General features: G+C 44.4%; 1 protein-coding gene across 1 annotated transcript in view; it reads left to right on the top strand.

The window, feature by feature from the left end:
- The first annotated feature begins 1,422 nt into the window (after positions 1-1,422).
- Positions 1,423-26,605, top strand: part of CYTH2 (cytohesin 2) — a 273,336-nt gene continuing 248,153 nt past the window's right edge. The window contains exon 1 of the mRNA XM_078654983.1: positions 1,423-1,660. Coding sequence (XP_078511109.1) covers positions 1,642-1,660 — 19 coding nt within the window. The 5' untranslated portion in view covers positions 1,423-1,641. The remainder of the gene's footprint in view (positions 1,661-26,605) is intronic.

Genomic DNA, 26,605 nt, shown 5'->3' with positions numbered 1-26,605 from the left:
GCAGAGGTGGATGGAGGGAGAAGTGAGGTTGAAAGGGGCAGACAGGTAGGACAGAAAGGCGGAAACGCTTTCATCAGTACGCTTTCAGAATCCGATCACACAAGCAACTGCTTGAACAAGCATTAAAAATGCAATAGGTCTCGTCTTTCTTTAAAGCCTTAAGCGCTGCAGTTTTTCCACCGCGGTGCGGGCGTTCTAAAGGGTGGGTGGGGCTGCGTTGGCTGTCGGCAGCACTGGGAAGGGAGTGCTCCGGTCGTCCAACGGGAGCATGGAAGGGGTTAAGTTAAAACCATTTGCTTTGCTATACAATGCCATTAGCAAAGCAAATGGCTTTAACTTATTCAAAGGCGAGACCTATTGCATTTTCAATGATTGTTTCTGCAGTCACCCTCTGCTTATCTTCCATCCTCTTCATGCCTTCTATTTCTGAGTGTAGCCTACTCTCAGTCTAACGCCTGCCTACCTTAATCCCTCTTATTATAGTTCTGCAAATGGCTCATGCCTCATTTCATAGATGGCAATCACTTCTTCTTTAAAACCCCTATCCCTGCAACCTCACAATACCGAACTTCTGCCAGCCCATTTTTTTTATCTATCTTGACAAATATTTTCCTGAAACCACTGCTCCCATTAATGATTACACCTAACAAAAATGCTTTTTTCTTGAAATGGGAAATTTAAAAAAAATGACTCGGGAGAATATATTCCCACCATTGACTTCTATTGAAGGAGAGGTAGTTTCAGGCAGGAGACAGCGAAAATAAATCAATTTTTGGCTCAAAAAATAGGGAGTCTCCCGCCTGAATTAGGTTTATTTGCATGTATGCTTGGAAACTTAGGTACTTAGGTAACTTTGTTCTGTGAAGGTACTAAATTGAAAGCATGAACCGTCTTATGAGCCATGGTGAATTTTGAGTATTTATATCTAAACCTAATGCCGTTAAAAAAAAAGATTTCTAAAATAATAAAAATAAAAAAAACAACACGAACAGACTCTTTAGGTGCATAGCTAGGAAGTGGGCGTGAGGCAGCGGAGCATAAAGCAAAACAATTAATAATGGAACCAAATAAAGTAAAATAATTTTTGTGACAGCCTATACGGTGTGCGAGGCTTTTTAAACACCCAACGTCCCGGTTTAAGTCACTCTCCTCTTTAGCCCTCCTCCCTCTGTCTTTCATTGGCCTTTTAAGTGACGCAGAGCGTTCTGATTAGTTAAGAGTACACTTCGCGTCAGGGATCGTTTCTTTTTACCTCATGCGCAACCCTGCTCTGATTGGAGAAGCGACTAGCCAAAGAACGCCCTCATAAAGGAAGCGCAAGACAAAGGCCTCAGAAAGTCGCATACTGATTGGGTTTAGGGTTGTCCTTCTCGTCTGAATGACGGTGCAAGGCAACATTCAATTGGCAATTTGTATGTAAAAGGGCGTGGCTAGGGATGGGCGACGGCTCGGCTGGGAAGGGCCGTGTGTGAGCTCGTAGGCGAGGTCGAGAGATGGTCTGGGTGAGGACGACAGAGCGGCCTGTGTCGCCGGTGGGGAATGTGTGAATAGGTACGAAGTGCCTGAAACATAAACGGACACCGCGCCAGAGAAGCGCGCCCAGTTTCGAACCATTAAACCAAGCCTTCGCCGCTTGCAGCAATGGAAGAGGCAGTCTACGGTAAGAAGGCGTCCACGGGGCTGGGTTCGGTGGGGGAGGGGGGCTGTCTGCTGTCGCTCCATTATTCCAGGTCGCTGTAGGGGGAGGGATTCCCCTTACATTATGTGGTCTGTTGTTGCTAAGTGACCTGGATTAGCACAAGCTGAGGTTTAGAAGGCATGCTTCAGGCCGGGGTGGGGCCTGAGAAGCCTATGTGGGTTTACTGTAGCCTGTGTGCGGTTACTGGAATATAGTGCGACGGTGATCTGATCGCTTACACATTCATATAATGTTACTGAGACTGAGGTCCTTTCCATTTCAAAATATATCATTGACGTTGAATGCAAGCAGCTGTGTTCTGCAACAAGCTGTGGAGACAGCAGAAACGTATCCGTCCATCTGCTCAATTCCAGGGCCAGGAGATCTTGGGGGGGGGGGGGGGGGTTAAATGGATATAACCGACTGCTGAGAATGCAAACCAGTAACCCTTGGCTGAGTTTGGGAGCTGCAGTATATAGGTGGCCGTTAAAGATGACGTTAGATGTTCTTCCATTTGAAATGGTTATCTCTTCTTACAGAAGTGATGTGCGCGATGGCTTGAGTGAGGGTACCTGAACTCGGACGTTACTTTATTTCATATATCATATGTTTACAGAAGTGATGTGCGCGATGGCTTGAGTGAGGGTACCTGAACTCGGACGTTACTTTATTTCATATATCATATGTTTACATGTTGGAATATAGTATGTGGGCACATGTAAAACTCCAGTTGTCTACGTAAAAGCCTTTCAAATGGGTTCTTTCCCTGCTGCGACGTTAAGGGGAATATATCAGACAGATGAAGATGTTGCAACCTAGTAATACAACAGAGCGCTGTTATAGTGCTTTGGTTGTCATGTGCCAAACATGTTGTTTATTGTAATCTAGCTCAGTGCCCGCCAGTCCTGCGCTGTAGGTGGAAGAGCGATAACCTGTCTGTATTTTATAAAGATGCTCGAGCCTCTGTTTACTGTGTGGAGCACTGAGCCTGTGACAGACGGCCTCGCTTCGGTGAAGTTGCTTGTGTAACGCCTGAACGCTGCGAAGGCTGCCTTTGTTTTGCTGTAGATGCCTTTGCTCCGGTGCTTCGCTGTGGATAAAACATCGTGCTGTTAATACACGGAGAGTCCTTTGCTGGAGAGTCTGTCTCACAGCCTAAATTTGATGTTACAGAAGACACTGTTTGATGGGCAGCTTGGGTTACACTATAGAACCAATGCTTGTCTATAGAGTAGCCTGGGATTCACTATTGAAGTCTGTGTATCTAATGGGCTTCCTGGGTCTTGCTGTAGGATGCTATTAACCTGTGTTATGTTAGTAGAACGCCTAGTGATGACAGTTTGGAATGGACTATTCCGAAGGGGAGGTTGGTTAAGACTGATTTGCATATGACTGGGTTTAAACTGTAATGGCATGATGAGCAAAGAAACGACGAATTTAGGCCCAGATCTCTGTACTGGGGTGAATGTTTGACAGTGTTCAGCATTCTGTCCATCAATTGTTATTTTTGCTATTATAACTGTAGAGGTGTCGTCTGAATGTATGTGCAATTATTTGCTTAGTCACAGAATGTGTGTTCAACCAATCGGTGAATTCTGAAAAACCTTTGATATTCCATTCTAATATGACATTGTGCATGTGAAAGTTAACTTACCATTTGGCCCCTATTATAGCTCTCCTCTCGAAATCTTGCTCCAGACATGTTCTTTGGCTATTGTAAAGCTTTGATGTTTATATGAATTATACACTTTTCTGTTATGAACTCTATGATCGATCTCTCTATTTGTATATGCATTTAATGCTTGACAAAAAGCCCTACTATCCCGATTGCTCAGGTTCACACTGAGCAAAACTATAAATTAATTGTCAAGCGGCTAGGACTCCACTGTAGATGGCTGCATGTCTGATGGGAAGCCTAGGCTTAACTACATAAGGTCCCTGTTCGTTCTGCTTTTCTGGGTGGAACTGAGGAGACATTCATAATGGGAGAACAAGTTATAGACAGAGGAAAGGTGAGGTTCAGAAGAGGAATTTTATAGGTGAAGGGGGTCGACCTCTGCACATAACCCCACTATGGTGCAGAGTTGTAACCTGTTGAGTGAGAAATGGTTCATGTTCAGAGGAGGAAAGCCACATTACGTCCCATCGGCATAGCCTGAGCAAGGAATGTCTAAAGTAGGCGAACAAGTGTACTGGGTGCTAGAATTTCAGGATATCCTTAGGATGAATTTATCAACATTTAATTATAATAGTTTATTTTCATTGCGCTTATCCTGAAAATATGGCATATATTTGAATAATGCTGGACACCTGTGGTCAAGGTGAACATGTATGTTAGAGGTATGGAATTCTTGCCATCTGATATCTACGATGTACTGTTTGGGGTCAAGGACAGCACCTTCTGATGTTTTTTGTCCACTGGACAATTAGGCCTTCATTTCCCTGAAGCATAAACACTTTTGCTCCCGGTTTACAGTACCACAGTATGTATTTGTGAAAAGGGATTGACTACTCAGTAAAGATTTGTATCCATTTGCATAAGTTGTTGAAGCACTTACATAATTTTGATTCAGCGAAGCTTTTTATTAGGGTGAGTGCACAATGGAAATGGTTTGAGTTCAGCCTGCATTTCTAACAGTAGTTTCAGCATGGAAATATGGTTGCAAAATGTAAGAATTTGTGGCTTCTAATTATGATCTCCGATTGTATATGGATAATTGCAGAAGTCTAACAGCAAGATTTGTGATTGTTTGCTTTCAAATTGTAATGTGTAGCTTGAAAAAAAGGTTGTGCTAAACTATTATGCAATGTTAACCAATTGTTTGAGGCATCATTTAGTAAAAACATCTTGATACATGTACATATTTAAAATAACAATGAACAGAGTCAGTATAAAACAAATATGGACAATATGAAAAAATCTTAGGTGCCAAATTCTTTTCGAGAACACAAATTTCACATCGGTATGTTCTTGAATTGATGTAGTTGAACGACTTTTTATTTATGCATGACGCAATATGCTTACTTATATTTTGCTAAAATCTGATGAGCGATTGCAAATTTACTTTCTCGTCAGCCTTCCTTACGCTCCGTAAAAGTTTTACTGTTGAATTTTTCAGGAGTACATTTTGCAGTATTGGGGGTTTTGGGCGTTCTGACAACTTTTGGGCCCAGTGCCACTGCACCTGCTGCACCATTCAAATTATAACCCTGTTGCCTGCAAGATATGTGCACTTGCGACTCCCTGCTTAGTAGTCAAATATAGCATTATTTGCTGTTTAGTGAAGTTATGCCAACTTTTGGCCCCGGTGCCACTGCACCTGCTGCACCATTTAAATCAAAGTCCCTTTCATTCCAGCATACTGTTAGTTGCTATCTGCCTTTTCTGTGGGAAGAGATCTTATCTTTACAGTGAATGGGGCTTAAACAGCTTTAGTAGACATATAAAAAATGCGTGCTGCCAGAAGTTGGCAAGAAAAAGTTCCACACAAAAGTGAATGAGCACTGTAATTCGGCATTGGGAACTGATAAGAGTCCCCTTTTGCGAAATATTAAATACAGGAGATTTGCAAGCGCTGTGCATGTGAAACCGAAACATGAAGCATCTGTTTCACTTAATCAGGGGTCAGCTATCTTTGCACATTCTCTGGCTCAGATTTAGAAGTCCTAGGTTGTCCTCTATCAGCTTATTGTCCAACTCAGAATTTACTTTTAACTTTCCAAGTACCAGGATGCAAAGTACACTCCAGTGATAACTATTTGTCTGGTGCGCCGTCAGAACTTTTCTTCCAACACCACCACCCTCACCCTGTATTCTGTTTTACCCTCCCGTGCCTCACATAGTAGCAGACTATGAGGCTTCGGTACCCGCCCATTGGAAATGCTTATTCCCAAGCTTTTTCCAGTGGCGGGCAAGATAGTTTAATTATCTGCTATTAAAGCGAGATTATTGCAGCCAGCAGGGATTTTTTTTCACCACCTAAACGGACAGATTTGAGATGAGTGGGTGAGAAGTATGAAGGGCAAAGACTATTGCTAGCTGCCTAGGGATACCACAGGCCAGTATTTTACATGCACAGCTGCAATGACAATAGGGAAATACAACCATACAACTGCAAGTACAAAATGATGCAAGTTATTTGGACTTCTCTATACAAATTACATCAATTAAAAGGAGTTCGATTTCTGTATCGTCGCTGAATTTAATTATTCAAAACAATAAAAGGTATTGTTTAAAAAAGGACTAAAATCATACTTTTTAAACTCACCCTCCTATAACATTAATATGATTAAACCAACTCTTGGTCTATTTAAAAACTAGAAACATAAACAAATGGCTAGTACATTTCTCTAAGAAATGTGGCCGGACTAATTCCATAGGATGCGTGCAACGTCTCGGAAAAGTAGTGTTTTCATTCGAGGCATTCGGTAGATGGAAATGTAATCTGTCAGTATTTAGAATTTTATCCAGGCTAAAAGAATTGTCCAACTTAGTTTGTTCAATTCAGTGCTCTCCTTGTGTAGCCTCTTGTAGCAATATTGTGTTTCCCCTTTTTCCCCACTGGCCTGCACCTGTATATTTTATGGTAACACAATGCAGAGGAATAAGCTAATAGCCAGCAGAGAATACCAGTCACTAGATGCTCTCTACCCATTCCTTTATCCACCCAAGCAACAAAAGTGAGGTGGGCAAAAAGAGGCACCTAGGACCCTGTACTCAAAAGGCAACAGTGACGCGTGGTTGCGACCACCACTGCGCTCCGCTTCACTTGTTGATGTCTCTAACAAAGAATACCACAACAAAAAACAGCAGCTCGTGGTTACCTTCACCCCTGCACTCTGCTACTGTTCTGAAAGTATTAAAGAAAGGCAAGGGGAAACGGCAGCGCAAGGCGTCCCACCACAGCGCTCCGCTTCAGGGGAAATGGCAGTTGTAAAACAGCAGCGCGTGACGTCCCACCACAGCGCTCTGCTTCAAGGAAAGAAAAGGCAAGGGAAACTGCAGCGCGTGGCGTCCCACCACAGCGCTCCGCTTCAGGGAAAGAAAAGGCAAGGGAAACTGCAGCGCGTGGCATCCCACCACAGCGCTCCTCTTTGAGGGAAATATCCTACTGTCTTGTTGCGAGCCGAACCCCGGAATCACTGCCTCCGCGATAAGGACTGGAACCAAGCACGGGAAAGAAAAACAAACTCCTCCCAGCGGACGGCGCATACAATTGCAGGTAACGGAAATGCTCAGAATTACACGCATCCTCGTGTGCGCTGTCACGCCTTAAGTACTTCCTCTCCCTGGGATCTTTGGAGTTGTAGTTCCTTGTGCGTCGGGCAGGCGCCGCTATGTTAAAACCTAACAAAAAGATCCATTGCCGGGTCAAAGGGTATTGGATGGTGAGGGGTTGGTTGTAATGTATGTTCTGAGAAGGGGCACAAGGTGCAGATAGGCAGGGGTGTCAGGCCCCTGACCATGGACGAGACAGACAGACATACAGTCTGGTATGTTTGAGTACAGTCGGTGTCTTATGTTGGGTGTGACGCGTTACAGGCATAGTCACGTATCCAGCAATGATCAGTATCTCATTGTGCAACCATGGGAAAGGTCTTGCCGAGGGGAATGGACATCAGTGCCATGTGGCTTCTGCTCTCCAGAGTCTTTAAATTGTCTTTCGCCTTGCAGAGAATGCCACAAAAGCAGCTCATTAAGCAAGTAGGCAGTGCAGTTCACACGCGTTCTTTTACCCCCTCCTTAACCAAAAGTATTCATTATGTCCAATTTGGCTTTAGATTGCTGCAAACTTTCCTTCTGTTCGGGTTCATGCATATGGTGTCTGAAGCATTGTTCAAAGGGCTAGCCCAGAGTGTAAGAAGATACATGGTAGGTAGAATTTCTGCACATTTCCGACCCACAGACTGGTGGTGAGAACATTGACCAGCGATGAACCCCGCAGTATGGCATCCGTGTACATTCAGGTGTGGTGCGAATCCTTGGCTGTGTGGAGTAACTGCTAGAACGGTGTATAACACTAGGCTGCAGGATCCAGTGATTAGGCTCATACTGTGGATGGCCCCATCATGTTGCAGACTTAGTTCCTGCTAGGGTCTGTTCTGCTTAATTCTGAATCCGTCTAATTAATTCGAGTAGTTGACTTGGTATTCTGTGGAACCATTATATGAAAGAGGTGTGGCGCCGCGGCCAGGGCGACTGACTCCGGAATCTGGGGATCACGGTTCGATCCCCCGGCGGCAGATTAGCCTAGCACCATGTGACTCTGGGCAATAGCTTGCTTAATCTTCCCGACGGCCCCCAGCGCCTAGAGACCCTAACGGGTGATTGTGCGCTTTACAAATGTGGATATTAAAACGCGATAAATGAGTACATTTAGTAAATGCGAAGAAAGACTGGGATAACCTCTAGGTTTAGAAACGCCAAATTTTCATACAAGTCAGTTCTCAACATGGGGTGCCCGCACCCTCTGGGGTTGCGACAGAAGGAAAGTATATTACATTTGCCTGAGATAAAAGCTTATTTTTTTGTAGTAAAATTTGTTCACACGCAGTACTGTATGTGGTTCAATCTGTGGTATAAAAACATAAGACTATTTATTTTTTAATGTAATATTAGAGGCTAGTGGCCCAGGCTTAAGTCTGGCAAGAGACTTAAACATCCTTTTCAAATCTCTTAATCTCCCTGTGCCTAAAAATGAATGTGTCCATCTGTAATGCAACTGATGCTCGTGTAAACCACTCTGATATCTTCGGGTCAAGTTCGCGATACATAAACTGCAAAAAACAAGCACAACTTTTGTAGGGCTTGCAAATATTAATAGAAAATTTCCGAGGGGTACCGGGTATAGAAAAGTTTGGGATCCCCTGATATAAGTGAACGGTGCGTCTGATATCCTACGTTACTGGCGGCATGCTGTTGGAGTACAGATGGGTATCACCATACTTATTCCGGTATCCAGCTGCACCGTTTACCAGTCAGCATTTCGCTACATGAATGAATCAAATCCAAATTCTACATATGATATAGTATGGTGACTCAGCTTTGAGCTTTTGGACGTGAGGTTGCCGTCTCTACAAATTTTGACTTCCGGATTATCAGAGATACCTACATGCATGAGCCCTCATGTTCTATGTGAAGAATCATTAGGATGCACATCTATGCCTGTCTCGATTTATAAACTCCCTCATCTGCAGTAACGTTGGAGGATAGAGGTTATTTAGATGTTCAAGGACAAAGATACTGTTACCAGATATAACTGAGATTTTTTAGTATACCACTGGTCACAACACCTTGAGGAAGGCTTAAACCCGAAACGCGTTGGTGATAATAACGTTCAGTAACCAGTGTTTTGTGTCCACAATATGTATTGAGCCTGTAATTGTGATTTATGTTAAGTATCAAAAATCAGTTCCAATCACCTTTGTCTTGCACTAAATTGTTTTTTATTTACCTTTGTTTCTTGTGGCTAGACATGTATAGAAAAAGATGTAATATGTATGGTCTTTTATAAAATATAAAAAAACGAGTTTATGAATTATATATGTTCTTGAAAATATTTGATATCACGCATCAGAAATAATGAGTATAAACAAATGAAGTAAAAAAGATATATTTTTGTATAAAAATGAAGTTGATATCTGTTCACATATCATTGATACAATTGCTGCACAATTTAATAGTTAGCACTTTGCCCGGTGCATTTTTGTTCCAAACATAACCCCTGATATAAGTACATTATATTCATTAGTCTCATGTGCAGACTTACGACCAATAAACAACTTATATTTCTATATTTCCACTCCTAAATGACACCTCGTTCTCAGCCAGGGACTTTGCTCCTTACTGCTTGAAAGTCACCACCACAAGAAGCACCCTCAAAACATTTCTTATTGCTCCAGAATCCCGTGTTAGAAATGTACCACCTCTGTCGCCCACGTTATTCTTTCCCATGCCCCTCCAGTTCTGCCCTGACATGGTGCACACTGAGCTCTAAATCTACAATGCTGATCCCTCACCCACTGCAAAGAGTTGGCCGGATCTCCGTTCCCCTTCTTTGCAAGATATTGTAATGTTTGATCTTGAATTTCCTCACACTTTCTTCTAATGGTTCTTAACCCCATACAGAAGCGGTCTTCAAACTTTTTAATGCCCCCATTTTTCGAAAAAATGATTGGACAGTAGAGTGACTGACACCTTTTGCACACTTCTATCAAATTTGCATCTCCAAACATTTAGCAATCAAAAATTGTGTATAGACTTGCTGATCCGTTCGATATCCAATCTGCTCTGCCCCACCCCTCCCAACACTTACTCCCAGTCAGGGCATGGCCACCAAACATACTAATCCATTACAAAGGTTTCTTCCGTTACGCCTAGTTTGAAGTCCTTTTATGTTCAGTCTGTTGTGTACATACGTTCCTCCATTGGTCACCCACTCTCCTCGGCAGCACTGGGCTGGTGCACACACCTCTCTAGTTGTTGGGCAGTGACGGGAAGAACGAGCAGTTGGGCACCAGGACTGTTTCTTGCTCCCCTCCCCGAACACACACCAGTATATTTCTGTGGTCTTATTTAATCCCCCCTAATCATAGGCAGTATTTCTCTCCATGTGTTCCCATGCCTGGCATGTTCCACAGTTTAGTGCTGACTTTCCCTCCATGTTAAAGAACAGTAGATGTTTCAGCACCCTGGCTAATGTGCTGCATAGCTAAATACATATAAGGACCCAAAGGCGAGACCGATTGCATTGCAAATGCTTGTTTTTATGGCAGGCTGTCGTGCCGATAGAACAAGCTGTTCTGCTTTTAGATTTTAAAAAAAGTCGCTAATAAAAATAAATAAATAGGCGCATTGAGATCAATTAAAAAACGAAATAGCCATGTGTAAAGCACACATCTCTGTATAAGGTACCACTTATTAAGAACGACCGCTCACTCTTGCAGAACGACCGCTCACTCTTGCAAACTCGCATACACTGATTTGGTATGTGACATTGTTCCTGGCTGAAACAGACAGGTTGTTTGCTTCCCTGCTGGTACCTAGAGGATGAAAATGGAGAGTCTAGCCTATGGTCTTCAGGCTTCTGATGAACTTCTGGTGATGTCAGGGAATCTAAAGCCATCTGGCATGGCGTTGTTAGAGGTGGGCGAGCTAACAAATTGCAGTATACATCACGTAAAATATGATCTCTTCAGAATTCAAAAAAGTGTATTTCTTTAACATGTGGAAGCTTTGACTTTCATGCATCACATTACAGCATAGCACCTAGAAGTTCTTAATAAAAGTGAGTTTTTAAACCTGAACCATTCGTGAACTAAGAGGCAAGGAAGACAGTTGTATTTAAACCCTGTGTTTGGGCCTGATTATTACAGCGCTACATTATAGTCTATTAAATCAAACCCAATAGGTTTTTGTATAACTACTATTCAATACGTACATATTTGAAAGTACTTTCATGCGCGATAATGAAGAAAAAGGAGTTTTGGTGAAGTAAAATATTTGCCTAAGATCACACAATTTAAGCGGTGAAGCCGCTGTTCATCCTGCTTTTCAAGATTCACTTTGTACAAATCAGCCCCATAATGGGTATATATCAGTTTGTTATTACTCTTTTTGTATGGTTTAAGCTCCCAAAATAAGTGTTCTACGCTTAACCCCTTCGACGCTCATGACGAGCTGAGCTCGTCATGAGTTACGCCTCTCGTACGCTCATGACGAGCTCAGCGCGCATGCGGTTAAAGATATCAACGGATACTTTACCTACCATCTTCTAAGGCATTTTTGTTTTCCTTGTAACGAGTATTCGTGCTAGAGTTGCTAGCTCCAGTCACCTTTCGGATGCATCTTGTCAGGCTACCCATCGAATGGGTTTTATGTTTTACTTTCTTACCTGTTTATTTAGTTATCTTGGTTTTGCCAGTACTCCTCCTTAGCAGGGAAGTTTTTACAGAAGGGAGCGGAGCTGCAGGGCTCTATTTTGGTGTTTTACCCTCTCCATTTTTCGACGTCGTCACGCTTGAGCCACGCCCCTGTTAGAGGTAGGCTACTTAAAGATGCAAGCTGCTCGTTCGTGTCAAAGGCGCACCTAAGGACAAGCTCGTCTGCGCCTGGATGGTGCTGGGGGCTAGAGCCCCTGGTTGTGAGGCCTCATCCCCTAAGCAGTATTCATCCTTGGATCCTAGGAAGCTAGCAACTATGCTCCCTCATGCTTGCCATCAGGCTATAGACCTGACTTGCGCAACGTGGGTGTGTGATGTCTTTGGGCTTTTCAGTCTCTAACCTAAAGGTGAGTAGGCCCGTCCGAGCTTTACCTATGGCTCTTTTCTATTGCCTCAACTGCCTGTCCTTTGTGAAACATAAGTTTGAAATGTCGCATTTTGTTTCAGATTCTACACCAATTGCAGTTTTTGTGACAGAAACCTGGCTCCCAAGAAACTTTAAGACTGATAGTCTGTTAGCTATCCCACCATGGTCTGCAATAGCGAGAATTGATGGGCAAGCCCACCGAGATGGGGACATAGCCATCATTTTTAAGCAGTCCCTGTCCTGTACTTTCACAGAACTAACTATAGGGCTGCAAGGCAGCCTTTTTTTTTTTTTTTTACCGTGGCCAACTCTAATAACTTCTCGATCTCTGGGATCTTGATTTATCGTCCACCGGGACCAGTCTCTAGTTTCATTGCATCACTGGCTGATGTTCTGCCCCCTCTAGCTTTGCACTACTCTAACTTTACTGTTGTAGAAAACCTCAGTATTCATTTTGAGGATACTGTGTGCCCCACATTAACTGCGCTAGTTGTGGACCTGGAAGGCCTTCAGCCACAACGATTAGTTTCCTTCAAAACACACAGGTATGGGCATACACTCGTTCCTATCTTTTCCAACCCAAGTGATTTAGTTGTTAATCTCCCAATGCCTCTTCTATGGTCTGACCATCAAGCTATTCCATGTCAGGTCCTATGTGCACATTTCTTTATATCTCTGCCTATGGACATAGGGTCAGGTCTTGGAAATGCTTTAAGGTTACCCCTACTAACCACCCTAATCTCGATAACTGTGTTACCATAGTTTACACCCAAATAGAAGGTTGGATATCTAGGGCATTGGTCCAAATTTCACAAGCAGTTGATAGATAGCACGTAGAACCACGGCTACTGTGCATTGGCTCAATAAGGAACTTCAAGTGCTGCAACCGCATCAGCGTATATATTTTGATAATACCAGCAAGGATATCTATCACAAAGCCTTAAAACTCTACCATAGCCGTATAAGACACGTACATCATGAATTTTATGCTAGCAAACTTAAACTGGTGAAGAACTCAACACGAGAAGTTTTCTCTATTGTTAAATCTATTTAGTCGATGGACCGAGTTTCCATCTCTATTCCCTCCTCCGAGGATAGATGACTGTTGCTAAACTCTTCTTGGATAAAGTAGCGTCTATCTATTCCTCTTTCCCAAAGGCTGCTAGAAATGCCCCATTTCTTATCCTGGGAAAGCAGCCTTCATTCTGGTCTCCCAACTGGTGACCAGCACCACTCAGTCCTCTTTATTCAACAAAGCCTAGGGTTAAAACCTAGGCAATTGGTTTAATGAAAACCTTACATTCGACAGCCAAATCACAGTTTAGTAGGCAAATGCTTTGGTGTTTTAAAATCTCTTGAGAACATTTTGAGCCTTCTGTCTGAATCTGCCCAGAAAACAGTGATCTAAGCATTAAGTATCTTTTGGCTGGGTTACTACAACAACTTCTATCTGGGAGTCTCTCAGTCTCCGCTTATGAGATTCCAACGTGTTAAGAATTGTGCAGCCCTGCTTTTGCTAAATCTTCCGAAGCGGTCCTCCATGGGCTCCTCGCTTTGCAAATTACACTGGCTCCCGCTTAAGAAACGTCTCTTTCAAAGCCCTTTGCTAATGTGATAGGATCTGTAGAACAAGCATTGGAAATGCAATAAGTTTGCATTTGCTTATGTTAGAGCTATTGGTGTTGTAAATGACAATGTCTTTTATCCATGTGTTATGAAGTGTATATGGTGTGTAGTGAAGTTCCCGGTTTCAGATTTACTTGTAGAGCTGTGCAGTGTTTGAAATAATAGTTCCATCCTTGAGGCCTACTCTCTGGCCATATTCCTCCCCGCTCTCTTCCGTACTTAGGGCACTTTGTGTTATCACCTGCTGTGAGATCACAAGTTGTGGCTACCTCACAACTGAGCAAAGCTGTGTGATCTTTGGAAAACCAATGCACGGTATATCAGTGGGGAGGTGGTTGGGACTTCCGGGCATGTATAGTTTTTTCTCCCCGAGGCAACAGTATGGGTCTGTCTTTCTACAGAGGCGAACACCCTGAGGCAAAGAGAAAGACAGACATGGCACACTGACAGAGAGAAGACAGACAGAACGCTGATGGAGAGAGGAAGAGAAAGGCATGGGAGACATATCGCTGAAACAATAGACAGGTGGGAAGAGAGGGATGTGCAAACCTGGAGAAGAGATGTGTACAGACCGATAGATAGAGATAGATAGATAGATCGGACAAGCAAGAGGTGGAAAAGAGCAGCACAGCGAGAGACAGAAAGAGAGGCGAGTGCTGCAGATATAAAGTGACAGGCAGAAAGACAGAGGCGGGATAAATGGGGTGGCAAGCAGGTAGAGACTGGGAAAGGTAAGCCTCAGAGACATAAAAAGAAATACAGACGGAGAAAGGCCGTTAAAGCGAGAGTAACAGAGCGATGGGCGCGCTCACAGATACAGGCAGGGGTCCTTTCTGATGGATACATCTGCCAGTGGATTCCTCACCTTGTGAATATCCCCTGTGCCAGCAACATTCGGAAACTTTTGTAGCTCTCCACGAGGACGTAGACGACGTCACAAAGGCACGACTCAGCACGCGACCTCGCTGACGTCACTGGGTCCATAAGAGAGCCTCGTCGCCGTGATGACGTCAGTTCCCTTTTTTCCGCGCCGTCGACGGTTTCTGGGACTCGCCGTAGCTTTTTTCTTTGTGTTTCCAGTTGTATCCTGATCTCTCTTCTCCAAGATGTCGTCGAGAAAATCAGGTTTTAAGCCTTGCAGGGAGTGCGGTGGACAAATGTCCATAACGGATCCACACAACGATTGTGTATGGTGATTGTCATCGGACCATGATGTCGAGGATTGTTCTTCCTGCAGGAAGATGAACCCGAGGGCTCTGAAGGGAAGCCAAGCTGTTTATGGCGAAGGTTCGTAAAGAGAAGAGAGGTCGGAGGAAATCGAAGGCGAGGTCAGGATCCGAGTCGAAGTCGACGTCCGGTCAGGTTTCAAAGTCCAAGAAACAGAAGAGGCATGGCTCTCGGCGCCGATCGGAGAAAGCTCAGTCATCGACCTCGAAGGATCATCGACGTCGGAGTGACTATAGATCTCCCTCGCCATCCCCGGTGAGAGTTGTTGCTCCAGTAAATTCACCGGCACCCAATCCGTCTTCTTCGATGCATTCTTTGGTTCCAGTGGAAGAGGTGCCTGTACCTGAAAGGCCATCGACTCCAGTGGATACACCGTTGGCGCCGGCAGGCCCGAATCCGGTGACTCCTATGCCAGGCGAGTACCCTACATTTCCTGGTCCAGGGCAAGATCTGGCGCATTACCTTAATGCGATATACGGAGTCTTTACGAAGGCAATGTACCCCTCTGGTGCACCTTCGGGTCCCATGGGTCCTATGGCATTCAATTTGGGAGTACCACAAGCCTATGCTCCAGCTCCGTTCATGCCATTTCTACCTGCCGCTCCTTCATGGCATTTTCCGGCGCCGAGAATGTCGACCCCGGCGCAGACGCTGACGTCTATTCCTCCATCACCGGTGCCGTCAGCGCTGCCTTGTTCGACTTCGAAGGTGCCTATGGATCATAGTTCGCTGTGAGTTCCGAATCCGTCGGATCCGTGTATGACTCCGTTGGCCCCGAAGGTGAGGTCCAGATGTCGGGCACAAAGGTTGCTGGAGGAGCAGCATTATAGAGAAAATGAGATGGAGGAAGGAGAGCTTAATGAGCCTGAAGACCTTTTTGAAGATCTATGGGAGGCAAGTGGTTTGGAACCTATCTCCAGAATGGCACCTTTCACCTCCTTCTGATGTGGTTCCTTACCATGTTGTCATTCGTAAGGCTGCTGAACTTTTAGACTTGCAACTCCCTACAACAGAATTTAAGTCTAATATTCTGACGGAGGTGCTTCATTCTCCTTCTACTGTCATTGAGCCTTTGCTTCCATTTAATGAAGCTATTACAGAGCCCATTTTGGATGTTTGGCAAAAACCCTTTTCTGCTCCTGCAGTTTCGAGGTCAGTTGCCGGGCGATATAGGACGGCTCCAGGTGATCCTGAGTTATCTTCTCATCCTGCGCCTCAGAGTTTGGTTATTCAGTCTGCATGCTCAAAGAAATCGGCTGGAGCTTTTCCGCAAACTCCTGGTGATAGAGAGTCTAAGAGAATGGATCAGGCTGCTAAAAAGGTATTTTCATCCGTTTCTATGGCTCTAAAAATTCACCAATGCCACTTGCCTTTTGGGCAGGTATATCCATGCTTTAATGGATTCTGCAAGTCAATTGGCCCCGAAGTTGTCAGAGGAAGACAGAAAGAACTTTGATGAAGTCTTGTCTGACACTCTGGCAGCTGCAAAGCAAGTGATTCAGAGTGGACTTGATACAGCGGACTCTGTAGCCAGGATAATGGGATCTTCGGTTGCATCTAGGAGGAGTGCATGGCTTAAAACTTCGGAGTTTTCGCAAGATGTCCAGGAAACTCTTTTGGACCTTCCATTTGACGGTTCAGGTCTTTTTGGAAAGAAGGCGGATGCAGCCGTGGAGAGGTTTAAGGATAGCAAGGCTTCGGATAAGTCTCTGGGTCTGCAGACACAGTGTAGGGGTTCTTCTTATAGAAGGTACAGGGGCTTAGGAAGGTCGTCCTTTCGGACCTACAAGCAGCCTCAGCAGCTGCAGCAGCAGAACACATTATATAATTTTTATAGGGGCAGGAACAGAGGTCGCCCACGATCCTCCCGCCCTCGTCTGTTCTGAGTGTCTCAAAGACCCACCTGGGCGCCCACTGCCAGGGCTGTGGGCAGAGAGACTCGCTGTGGCATTTTTTTTTATCAGGGACACATCGAACGGAGCTGCATCTCACGACCACGGCTCTCAACTCAGTGGTACTCATTTTATCGGCCACGAAGGGTGAAAAACGGAGGAGGTTGTCAAAATATTAGACCTGGATGTTTCAATGTAGTACATAGGTTAATGTAAAAATGTACGAGATGGCTGTTTTTATACAAAAATAAAAAAAGGACGAGAGCCAAAATATTACACCGGGGAACATCATATATGATAGAATATTACATAGGGCAGTGACAAAAAGTGACTGTGGAAAAAGCAAGATATTACATAGCGGGAAATTGTATAGTCCGTACAAAGCATTACATGGGGACATACCCTAATGTTGCTTAAGAGGAAGCTAAAATATTAAAAACATCACTTACATGTCAAAATATGACTGAAGGGGCAGCAAGATCATTAACCGGAGACCTGCTAAAAATATTACATGGGCATGCCAACATGAGAACCACTTAACTAATGTGGCAGCCGAGGAAAGCCAATGATAACAACACATGGAATATCGGTGTTGTGCGAGTAAACGCGAGCTTCATCTGACGCTGGCTGGTAGTGGACCGGGCACCGAGGGGCGCAGCCCCTGACCTGCTTGGCAGCGTTGGCACTTTTGGGGGGCCAGGGAGCAGGTGATGCGGGGTGGATGCTGTGTGGCCTGGACACTGCACAAAGGGCAAACACGTTGGTCATTAACAGTGAGTGCCACTCTGCTGACCTTAGGGTTTCTTTACACAGGCACATGGTAGGTAAAAGCATAATGTGGGGAGCCCTTCCCGCGCAGGTATGGAATGTGGGGGGACAGACAGACCTGGGCCAGCAAATTCCATCCGGCCAACTCATGCAGGTAGGGTTGGGAGGGTGGGTCGTGTGCTACCTCCCACCGGCCTGTGCAGGCACTGTGTGGTGGCAGAGCTGTGCCGGCTCCCAGACCCCCATCTCTCCGTGCCTCCGGACCTGCAGGTAGTGTGTGGTGGTGGAACTGGGCCGGCTCCCACCACGACTTTATTCAGGAGTTAGACCTACTAGCCCTGGGACGCTTTATAAGTTTCATTAGTATTATCATGGTATGGTTTTGTTTGCACCTCCTTTGTACATTTCTCTTCAGTTTTTAGAAAAGTGCCAACGAAACCTCACGGTATTGAAGTGAGACTCAGGTGAGCAACAGCTGCATTACACAAGGTCACATTCATTTTTTTTTTTTTTTATATATATAGGCACGATTAGATTAAGTAATGTTCAGAGACAGAGGCCACTTGAAAGCTCTGCTCATTATCGGCTTGAGGTTCCAACAGCACCTTGAGCTAAGGCAGAGCCAAGGCTCGAGCTTTCAGTGGCTAGCCCACCTCTTCGCACGGTGAAGCACAGCTTATGACCGGGTGAGGGTCAGAAGCTGCTGTGCTGTACGAATGAATCTGCTACAGCGGCAGCGACACAACTTTTAAAAGGAATTATCCTTCTGCCACTGTCATGACTTCACAGAGCAGTTTAAGAGGCAGGTGAAAATTACAACAATGGAGCATCACAAGTCCCCGCAGCGCAGGGGCTGTCAGTTAGGCCAAAGGCCATTGAAAGCCATTCGATGTGGGAGACATTGAGACCCCTTTTCACATTCCGCGGGGTACCCCATCATTCAGTGTTGTGCCACTGAAACCAGCATGAGTAACACTCTGCAGAGTGCATGCTCATTACATCTTGTTACGACTCACAGCTGCTTTGAGAATACAGACTCGTGAAAAACAGCAGCACAATTTAACGTCTGAGTGGAGTAGTAATACGGCCTTCAAATCATACCCTACCTAGGCTCTACTCTTGGCTCCAGAAAATATGAATGGATTCATTTGGCCGTCGACCCCCCGCCCCCCTTGCACTGCCGTTTTGCCCCCTGGCTTCAGAGGTGGCAAACACAGTCCAAGAGCAGAAGGTAAGCAGTCTCCTGATGAGCGCTATTTATTTTCTGCTTCTCAAACTGTGGTGGTAAGTTCTAGAAAATAAATTCAGAATAATCTACACATTTCTTCACAATGACCAAAATTAAATAAAAGTAAACACTTAAATAACGTACGTATCGTTTTTCATGTTTGTTAATACAGTTTGAATAAAATATTCACCTTTATGCTTAGCTACAATGACAAACCAAAAACGTTTTTAACAATAAGGATTACTGTAAGCCAGTAACATAGTTCATATTCACTATACCGCCCTTGTAAGTTGGAAGTGGTGGACATAACTAACTTTACATTTTTTAAGTGTTTTCTTGTGATGTTTCTATATATTTTAAGGTTTTGGTGTACACTAGGGGAACCATACTGTATACTTAGCGTATCATGTCTGCATTCTTATTAGAATACTTGTGATCTAATATAGATATTTATTTGTGCTACTGCTTTGTGATAGTAATTGTTCACTTATTGTGGGGTCAAATGTCCTATGACAATCTCCTGTGGTGTGATTGTGATTAAAGTATGTGTGATGTCACTTCGGCTACCCATGGCATTTTAGTAAATCCGCGTTCATGGATATATTTGTTAGTATTCATAGTTTAGACAAGTTCCCCTTATACCTGGGACATTATGTAGACGCCAGTTTGTTTGTTTAAATTAAAAAAAATAGACTTGTCACATTCTGGTTGCGCTTATGCACGTGTGGGTCAGCCAATGATTTGGATCTTCAGTTTATTTCCCCAGAAGGGAAAATTTAGTACTTTTCTTCTGTTTATGGCACGTCCCTTGTCCTTCCAATCTTCCATGAGATTACTTGAGTTGTAGCATGGAAAGATATGGAGCTAACCCCACTCTTCTGCTAAAGCCATGGCTGTTTTATTTTCCATAGGTGTGCAAATGTCCCGATCGGACCAACCCCTTTCTCTAACTGTTACATGTTTAGATTGTTGATCCTATGCTGGCATTTCGCATTGTTTAAACCATTAAACATTTTGGTCGGAGTAGGGCTTTGCTCTCGAGTTGGATGGTCCCCAAATGCTGGTGTATTTAGAGTAATGTGTCTGAACGCCCTTTTAGTCTGTGGATATTGTTGATTATTGATTATCTCCCGCTGGCGAAAGATCTGCTCTGTTAAGGTGCCCGGTCTTCGAAGTTTTTAACTTCCGATCAAACTGTAGGAAAAATCGGACGCTCAAAGCTGTCTGTTTCCTCGCTCGTGTGATATGTGACTCATTCATGTTGATGACTTACTGATTTGAAGGGAAGTAGAAGCACACCTTCGGGATAGCTCTGCTTATTGTTTCAAAGAATGTTGCCTCCAGCAACATTCCTCTGTTATTCTGGGATGATGCACAGAACATCTTGGTTACTTGTATCGTTTCCTTTACTTATTTGTAAAGAGAACCTAGCCTCATCCGTTATTTTGAAACCTCGATTTTAAATGCTCTGATGCATACTTTGGTGATGCAGGCTATTGAAAACTTAAGGATTCGCTTGTGTGCAAGACCCAGTAAATGGAACTCCTTCGGAAAACAATCCAGGATGTGCATTAAGAGTAAATAACTCTAGCTATAATTATAGCTTGGAACACATGTATCCCACCTGCTTTTGCTTGTACATGGCATAAGTAAGACCTTATTTACAAGCATCTTCCTATGTACTGTGCTTCACACACAAGCCTGATTGCCTTTGACTGCTCTGTTTACTGTTTGTTCATAGAGGGAAAGTGTTGCATAGAGTTTGGCCGAGTGGGTTTAATCTCCGTTGCTGAGATCATGGCAAGGAGCCCTCGCTGATAGGCCAGTGTGAGAGGAAACCACTGCTGTGGAAGAGACTCCAATGCCCCCAAGTCCACACCCTCACCTTCATTCGAGCACTTAAAGGTGAATGATTCACTTAACTTTATGGGTACGAGACGGTTTGGGATAAGTTTAATAGGCATATGGTGCCCGAAATTTGAAGAGGGCAACCTGCTTTAAAACGTGAGATGCTCCGTAGGAGGGCAGGATGATGGAGCAAGAAGCAAAAGATCTTCCAAAATCGAACTCCGTCAAAACTATGGAAACGCCAAATAAATGTTGAGTAGTTTTAGCAGGCTAAAATTAAAAACCATAATAAATAAAAACATTGTAATAGCAGAAGATTGAAACTGTTGCACCTCTGGCCTTTGTTCCCTCAAGGCCCTAGTATAGCGCCGCAGCAGATGTGAAGGCTGTTCTTTGGGGTATGCATTCATCATTTTATTAAGAAGTGTGGTGCATGTATAATTGCCTGCCTTCCTGCAGACATCATTAAAGTTATTGGCCATATTTAGAGCAATCGCATATGCGTCGGTGGATGATTCAGGTCGTGGTGGCAGAGCACCCTACAGAGAGCTCTGCCACCACGTAGGCTACATACAAGTGGGCTGAATGAGTTGGGCTCTTGTTTCTAATATCTGTGTGAGTGACCTGTGAATTTTTTGTCGACAAACATTCGGACGTGCACATGCTCATAAATATGCGCACATGCTCATAAATATGCGCACATGCTCAAAAATGCATGCATGTTCCTAAATAACTAGACCTGCTAAAGCACTGCATTTAGGCCATCTTGTAACTTTTAATTAAAACACTGTCCTACTGTCCCTGCTGCGTGACTTAGTCCATTTACATTGAAGGTACTGAACGTCCCTTGATGCCATAGTGTTGTCGTCTGGCTCCTGTGCTGCTCTTCAAAGGTGACCAGTGCCCCACAGACGCTCTAGCTGGTATCTGTTTTAGCTAGGAGCTTGAGTGCGGTAGCTGTGGATGCAACACTGCAGTAGTGAATCTGACAGAAAACCCCCTCAGACTGATTATTTCAGGCACAGATCATTTGTATCACACACTCTCACTCCTGTGCATCCTCCTCCTTTTGACAGTCAGAGCCCAACTCCGCCATTTTACCCTATAAATACAAACACTACATCAGCACCACAACAATTCATAGTCTGTCTTACAGAAACGTCAAGTTGTTCGTCAGGCTAGTAGCCTGTGCCGTGCTCAGACATCCAAAACTTCACCAAGGATGAAGCCTCCTAAGCTTTTCATTACCATTGCCCTCCCCACAATCGCCAGTGCCCCATTCGTGAAAAGGGAACAATTTTGTAGCGTTGGATCCACTGCACGTCCACACTCTGGGGATGGCAACATTGTAGAAATAAACGGGAATATGTAACCGTGGCACTCCTTGGGTGTGAAACATTGTAGAAATGCCATCACGTTGCAGGATGATATGCTTCCGAGAGGAGATGGTTGCTTGCCCCTGTGGGACAGCCTGACACGATTGTCCTACAACCCCACTGCTATTAATATCTACATAAACAAACACTTATTTCGTATTGCTGCATCCCCATGCAGTGGTGTTGTCAACCAACCAAAACGAGGCATTAGCATCTGTAGCCAACAATTTCATGTCCTTGTTGATACAGAGACATCTGTCAGCCTCATGGGCACTATTTTAGTCTATGGTTCTCCTATTGACCATTGCCATCAACAATCTTCGCTATACACACTCAGACTTGGCATAGACCCGCTTTTGCATCTTGGATCGAGGGCTGGATGTCCTTATTGGCTATGATGCAGCCAGAGATATGGGTCCAGTTATATCATAATCTGATCCAGCTGTGGCGGTTGCTTCCTTTTCCACACTCTTAGGAAAGAAGCAAGCATATAACTCTGCACATCGATGAAACATTAAGGGTTTAGTGACTCCAGATACTTCAGGTTTCTCCTGTATAAAAAGGTGGCTTGGGAACTCCAAATATTTGTGAAGATTGCCATAATAGAGTAGGTGACATAGTCTGTGTCTTCAGTGTCCTTGGTCCTCTCTACCAAAAGACCCAAAAACAAAATTAAACTCTATGTGGACCTGTGACCGTTCAATGGCGCCATTAATTATGAGGCGCATCTTACCAATGTGCTATAAATTTCTTTCAACCCTTAACTGATCACAAGTGTTTGTGAGATGACCTAAAACACTAGCTGGAACTATAGCTCTGACTCATCACAACGTTCTCCATTTATGCTCGGGTTGACTTCTACTGTTGTAGGCTATGAGACCACAATAAAAGAGCAACTAGAAAGACTTCAAGTGGTTCTATACATTAGCTATGACATTTTAAGTCTTATCCATTCTCATGCTGGGCTCGAGCTGAATGAAGAAAAAAGTAAGAACAGATGTTCTCCAGTATTGGGGTGTCTTTCATAGATTCACATGCTTGAATATTCCCCGTCGTCGAAGTGGGAGTCCCACGGTAAATAACATAGCAATGTAGCCATAACACAAGCATATATATACATAGAGAAAGCAAAAACCATAGTTTTTCCTAGATAGACAACATATCACTTCTATGATATATCTTAGTCATTATGTTTTGGTCCAAATTCCGGCCAATCAGGTGTCAGCACCCTCTTAGAATGTTCTCCTCAGAGGCTCAGGCCCTCAGATTTTCTACCCCACGTCGTGTGAAGGGAGTCTCCCTGAGCTCTGCTCAGTTTTCTTCTCTTTTTCTCTAAGGAATTCTGTTTTTTGGAATGTCTTCCACCAAGAAGCCCCTCTTCGAACCCTGTGGTTCCTGTGAAAAGCAGAGACTTCATTCTGAAGACCCTCATAAAAAGTGTATATATTGCTTGTATCCCGAACATCAAGTTCAGGATTGCAAAATATGTAGAACCTTCTCTCAGAAGACCTTGAAAGACCGAGAAGGCCGTCTCCTTCTGTGGCTACAGAAGTTGAAGACTTCAGAGAACCCTGTCTCTGATGTGGAGAGTGTGTCTTCCATCAAAACTTCTTCATCTATGAAGAGAACAAGTGAACATCAGAAGACATCTCTTAAACCTAAAGTGATGAAGAAACATCACAAGGATCAACCTTCCACTTCAAAAGGGGTGAATTCTCCCCCTCAGTCTTCCTGCACCTGCTACGCCCTCGAGATCTGACTCTCAGGCGTCTAAGACTCCATCTACGCAGTTTTTACCTCAAAAACTGCTCATCTCGTCGACGACTTCATCATCGCTTCCCCCGTTGACGAGAGCTGCCGTCGTTGAGTCTACGTCGACGACTTCGACATCATCATCCATGAAGACGTCCATGACCCTGTCGTCGGCATCTTTGCCGTCGACGATTCTACCTGTGAAGGTGAGGCCTATCTCGTCGACTATACTTTTTTGACTTCGTCGACGATATCATCCAAGCAGAAGAAGAGTAAGGCTTCGTCGATGCTTGCTTTGTCGTCTACGGCAGCCTCTTCTACGGCAGCCTCTTCTACGGCAGCCTCTTCTACGGCAGCCTCTTCTACGGCAGCCTCTTCTACGGCAGCCTCTTCTACGGCAGCCTCGTTGACGGTGGCTCAGTCGGCGGTGGCTCAGTCGGCGGTGGCTCAGTCGGCGGTGGCTCAGTCGGCTATGGCTGTCGGTGATTGCTTCGTTGGCAGTCTCGTCGGCGGCGGTGGCTTTGTCCACAGTGGCTTTAGTACCAGTGAAGTCTTCAAATTCTCTTCAACGACGCCATTCGTCTTTAGAGGCTCTAATGCCGATTCAAACCCCTTCTCAGCCTCAAGCAGAGTTATTTTCTTTAGATGAGGAAGAATCTGATGATGATGATAGATTCAGGGCGGCTCGAAGTCCTTCGGAACTGCTCATAAAATGTCAGGACTCAGATGAGGAGGAAGACCTAGTAGAAGAAGAAGAGAGAGGATTATTCAACATGTGACACGCAACCTGAGCCTCTCATGGCACAGATGCCTTTGACGCTTATCTTAATCTACAGTATATGCTGGATGATGATAATCGCCGATTTCCGAGGTCAGTACAGACCTCCATCACCTCAACCACCTACTCAAGCCACTAAAGACCCATTGGTGACACCTTCTGAGTCGACGACTAGGACACAACAGACCCCTCACGTTTTACAGGAGGGCAATGATGATGACGATGATGGTGAGAGAGGAGTTGGGTGAGCTGGATGATAGATCCATACTTTCAGAATGGGAAAAATACCAAATTCAGACGCGATCCCCCACTCTAGCTCTTCTAGATTCCCCACCAGCAGACATTGGCAGTATTCATGCGCTCATGGAAAGAGCTGCGAAAAGATTCCAACTTCCCAAGACGATAACCGAAGAAGATTGCTTCTTATATGATTTTAAAGAGCAGCCTCAAAAACAAGTGCGCTCAATTCCCACCATCGATTTTCATTTGGCAAGAAGGACTTAAAATCATGCAAAATCCTAATTCTATTCCAGCCATTCTACCAAGGCTGGACAAAAAGTACAAGGCACCCGCAAATACACTTGCTTGTTTAATTTCTCAGACAAAGCCTGATTCCATCATTACTCAGGCGCCACAGTGCAGATCAAGAAATCCTTCATCTCCAATATCCTCACCACCTGACTATGAAGGTAGGCGCCTTGATGCTATAGGGAAGAAATTTTTAACAATGGCAGCAACAACAGTCCGTGCAGCCAATTCAATGGCCATTCTTGTCGGGTACGACCGGCAAATGTGGCCTGACATTTCCGCTCTAGTTCAATTAATACCAGAATCTTCAAAGACAGAGGCATTGAAAATTCTTCATGAGGGAGAAAAGATTTCTTCTGAGATGATTGACTGCTTCATCAACGTCTCTTCCACTGGTTTCCGCCTTTGACTGGGGCTGCGGTTCTCAGAAGACAGGGCTAAAGGCCACGTCTTTTCGTCAAGAGGTACAAACAAAAATATTAGACATGCCTTATGATGGGTAATCTTTGTTTGGACAACATATAGATGATGCCCTTCAGACAATAAAGAAAGACACCGACACGGCTCGTGCTCTTGGAACTCGCCAATTTAAAAGGCAAACTTTTCGAGGCACAAGAGGTCGTGGGTCCTCTTCCTCCTTTCGAGGTACTTCCAGTCAATATAAACAAGGACAACGACTATATTCCTCCCAGAGTCAGCCATCGTACAGGCAGCAACACTTCATCCTACAGACAATACAGAGGTAAATCCTCTTACAGAGGAAAGGACTCTTCCAAGAAACAATTACTTTCATCACAAACCATTTCTAGCCCCGCCCGATTGTTCACGGGTTGGAGGTCGAATCTTACACTTTTACTCAAAATGGTCACTAATTACTACAGATCAGTGGGTCCTGGATATTGTACGCAGGGGTCATGCATTAGAATTCCTAAAAATTCCTCCCAATTCTCCACCAAGAGGTCCACCTCCTGCCCATCTAAAGGAACTTTTAAACCAACTCACAATTCTAATAAGGAAAGGTGCGATCGAAGTGGTGCCAAAACTCCAAAGGGGCAGAGGTTTTTATTCGAGGTTCTTCCTCCTACAGAAAAAGTCGGGAGAATGGCGTCCTATTCTGGATCTACGTGCCTTAAACAAATGCATCAAAAAACAAACGTTTCGCATGTTGTCCCTTCAGGAGGTACTTCTGTTACTTTCTCAAGGAGAATATATGACAATTTGGATCTTCAAGATTCTTATTTTCATCTACCAATTCTGCAAAGGCACAGAAAATTTCTCAGATTCAGAGTTCCAATTCAAAGTTCTTCCTTTCGGACTTCCGTTCCGCTCCCCGTGTGTTCACCAAGGTCCTCGCACTAGTGGCAGCTTACCTTTGCCTGCAAGGAGTACAAATCTTTCCATACCTGGACGGCTGCCAACTAAAGGCACGGTCATTCGAGCAGGCTTCCAAACACACTCAAATCTGCAAGACCCTCACATTCAACATGGAAAAGTCTCAATTTCTCCCTGCTCAAAACAGACTGTTCTTGGGAGCCATTCTAGACACCAAGCTAGCAAAAGCCTTTGTGTCACACAGATGTCTGCGTCTTCACAAC

Source organism: Lissotriton helveticus, chromosome 7 (assembly GCF_964261635.1).
Source record: "Lissotriton helveticus chromosome 7, aLisHel1.1, whole genome shotgun sequence".
Classification (NCBI taxonomy): Eukaryota; Metazoa; Chordata; class Amphibia; order Caudata; family Salamandridae; genus Lissotriton; species Lissotriton helveticus.
Note: the sequence above shows the minus strand (reverse complement) of the source record. Positions and strands in the feature narration are given on the sequence as shown.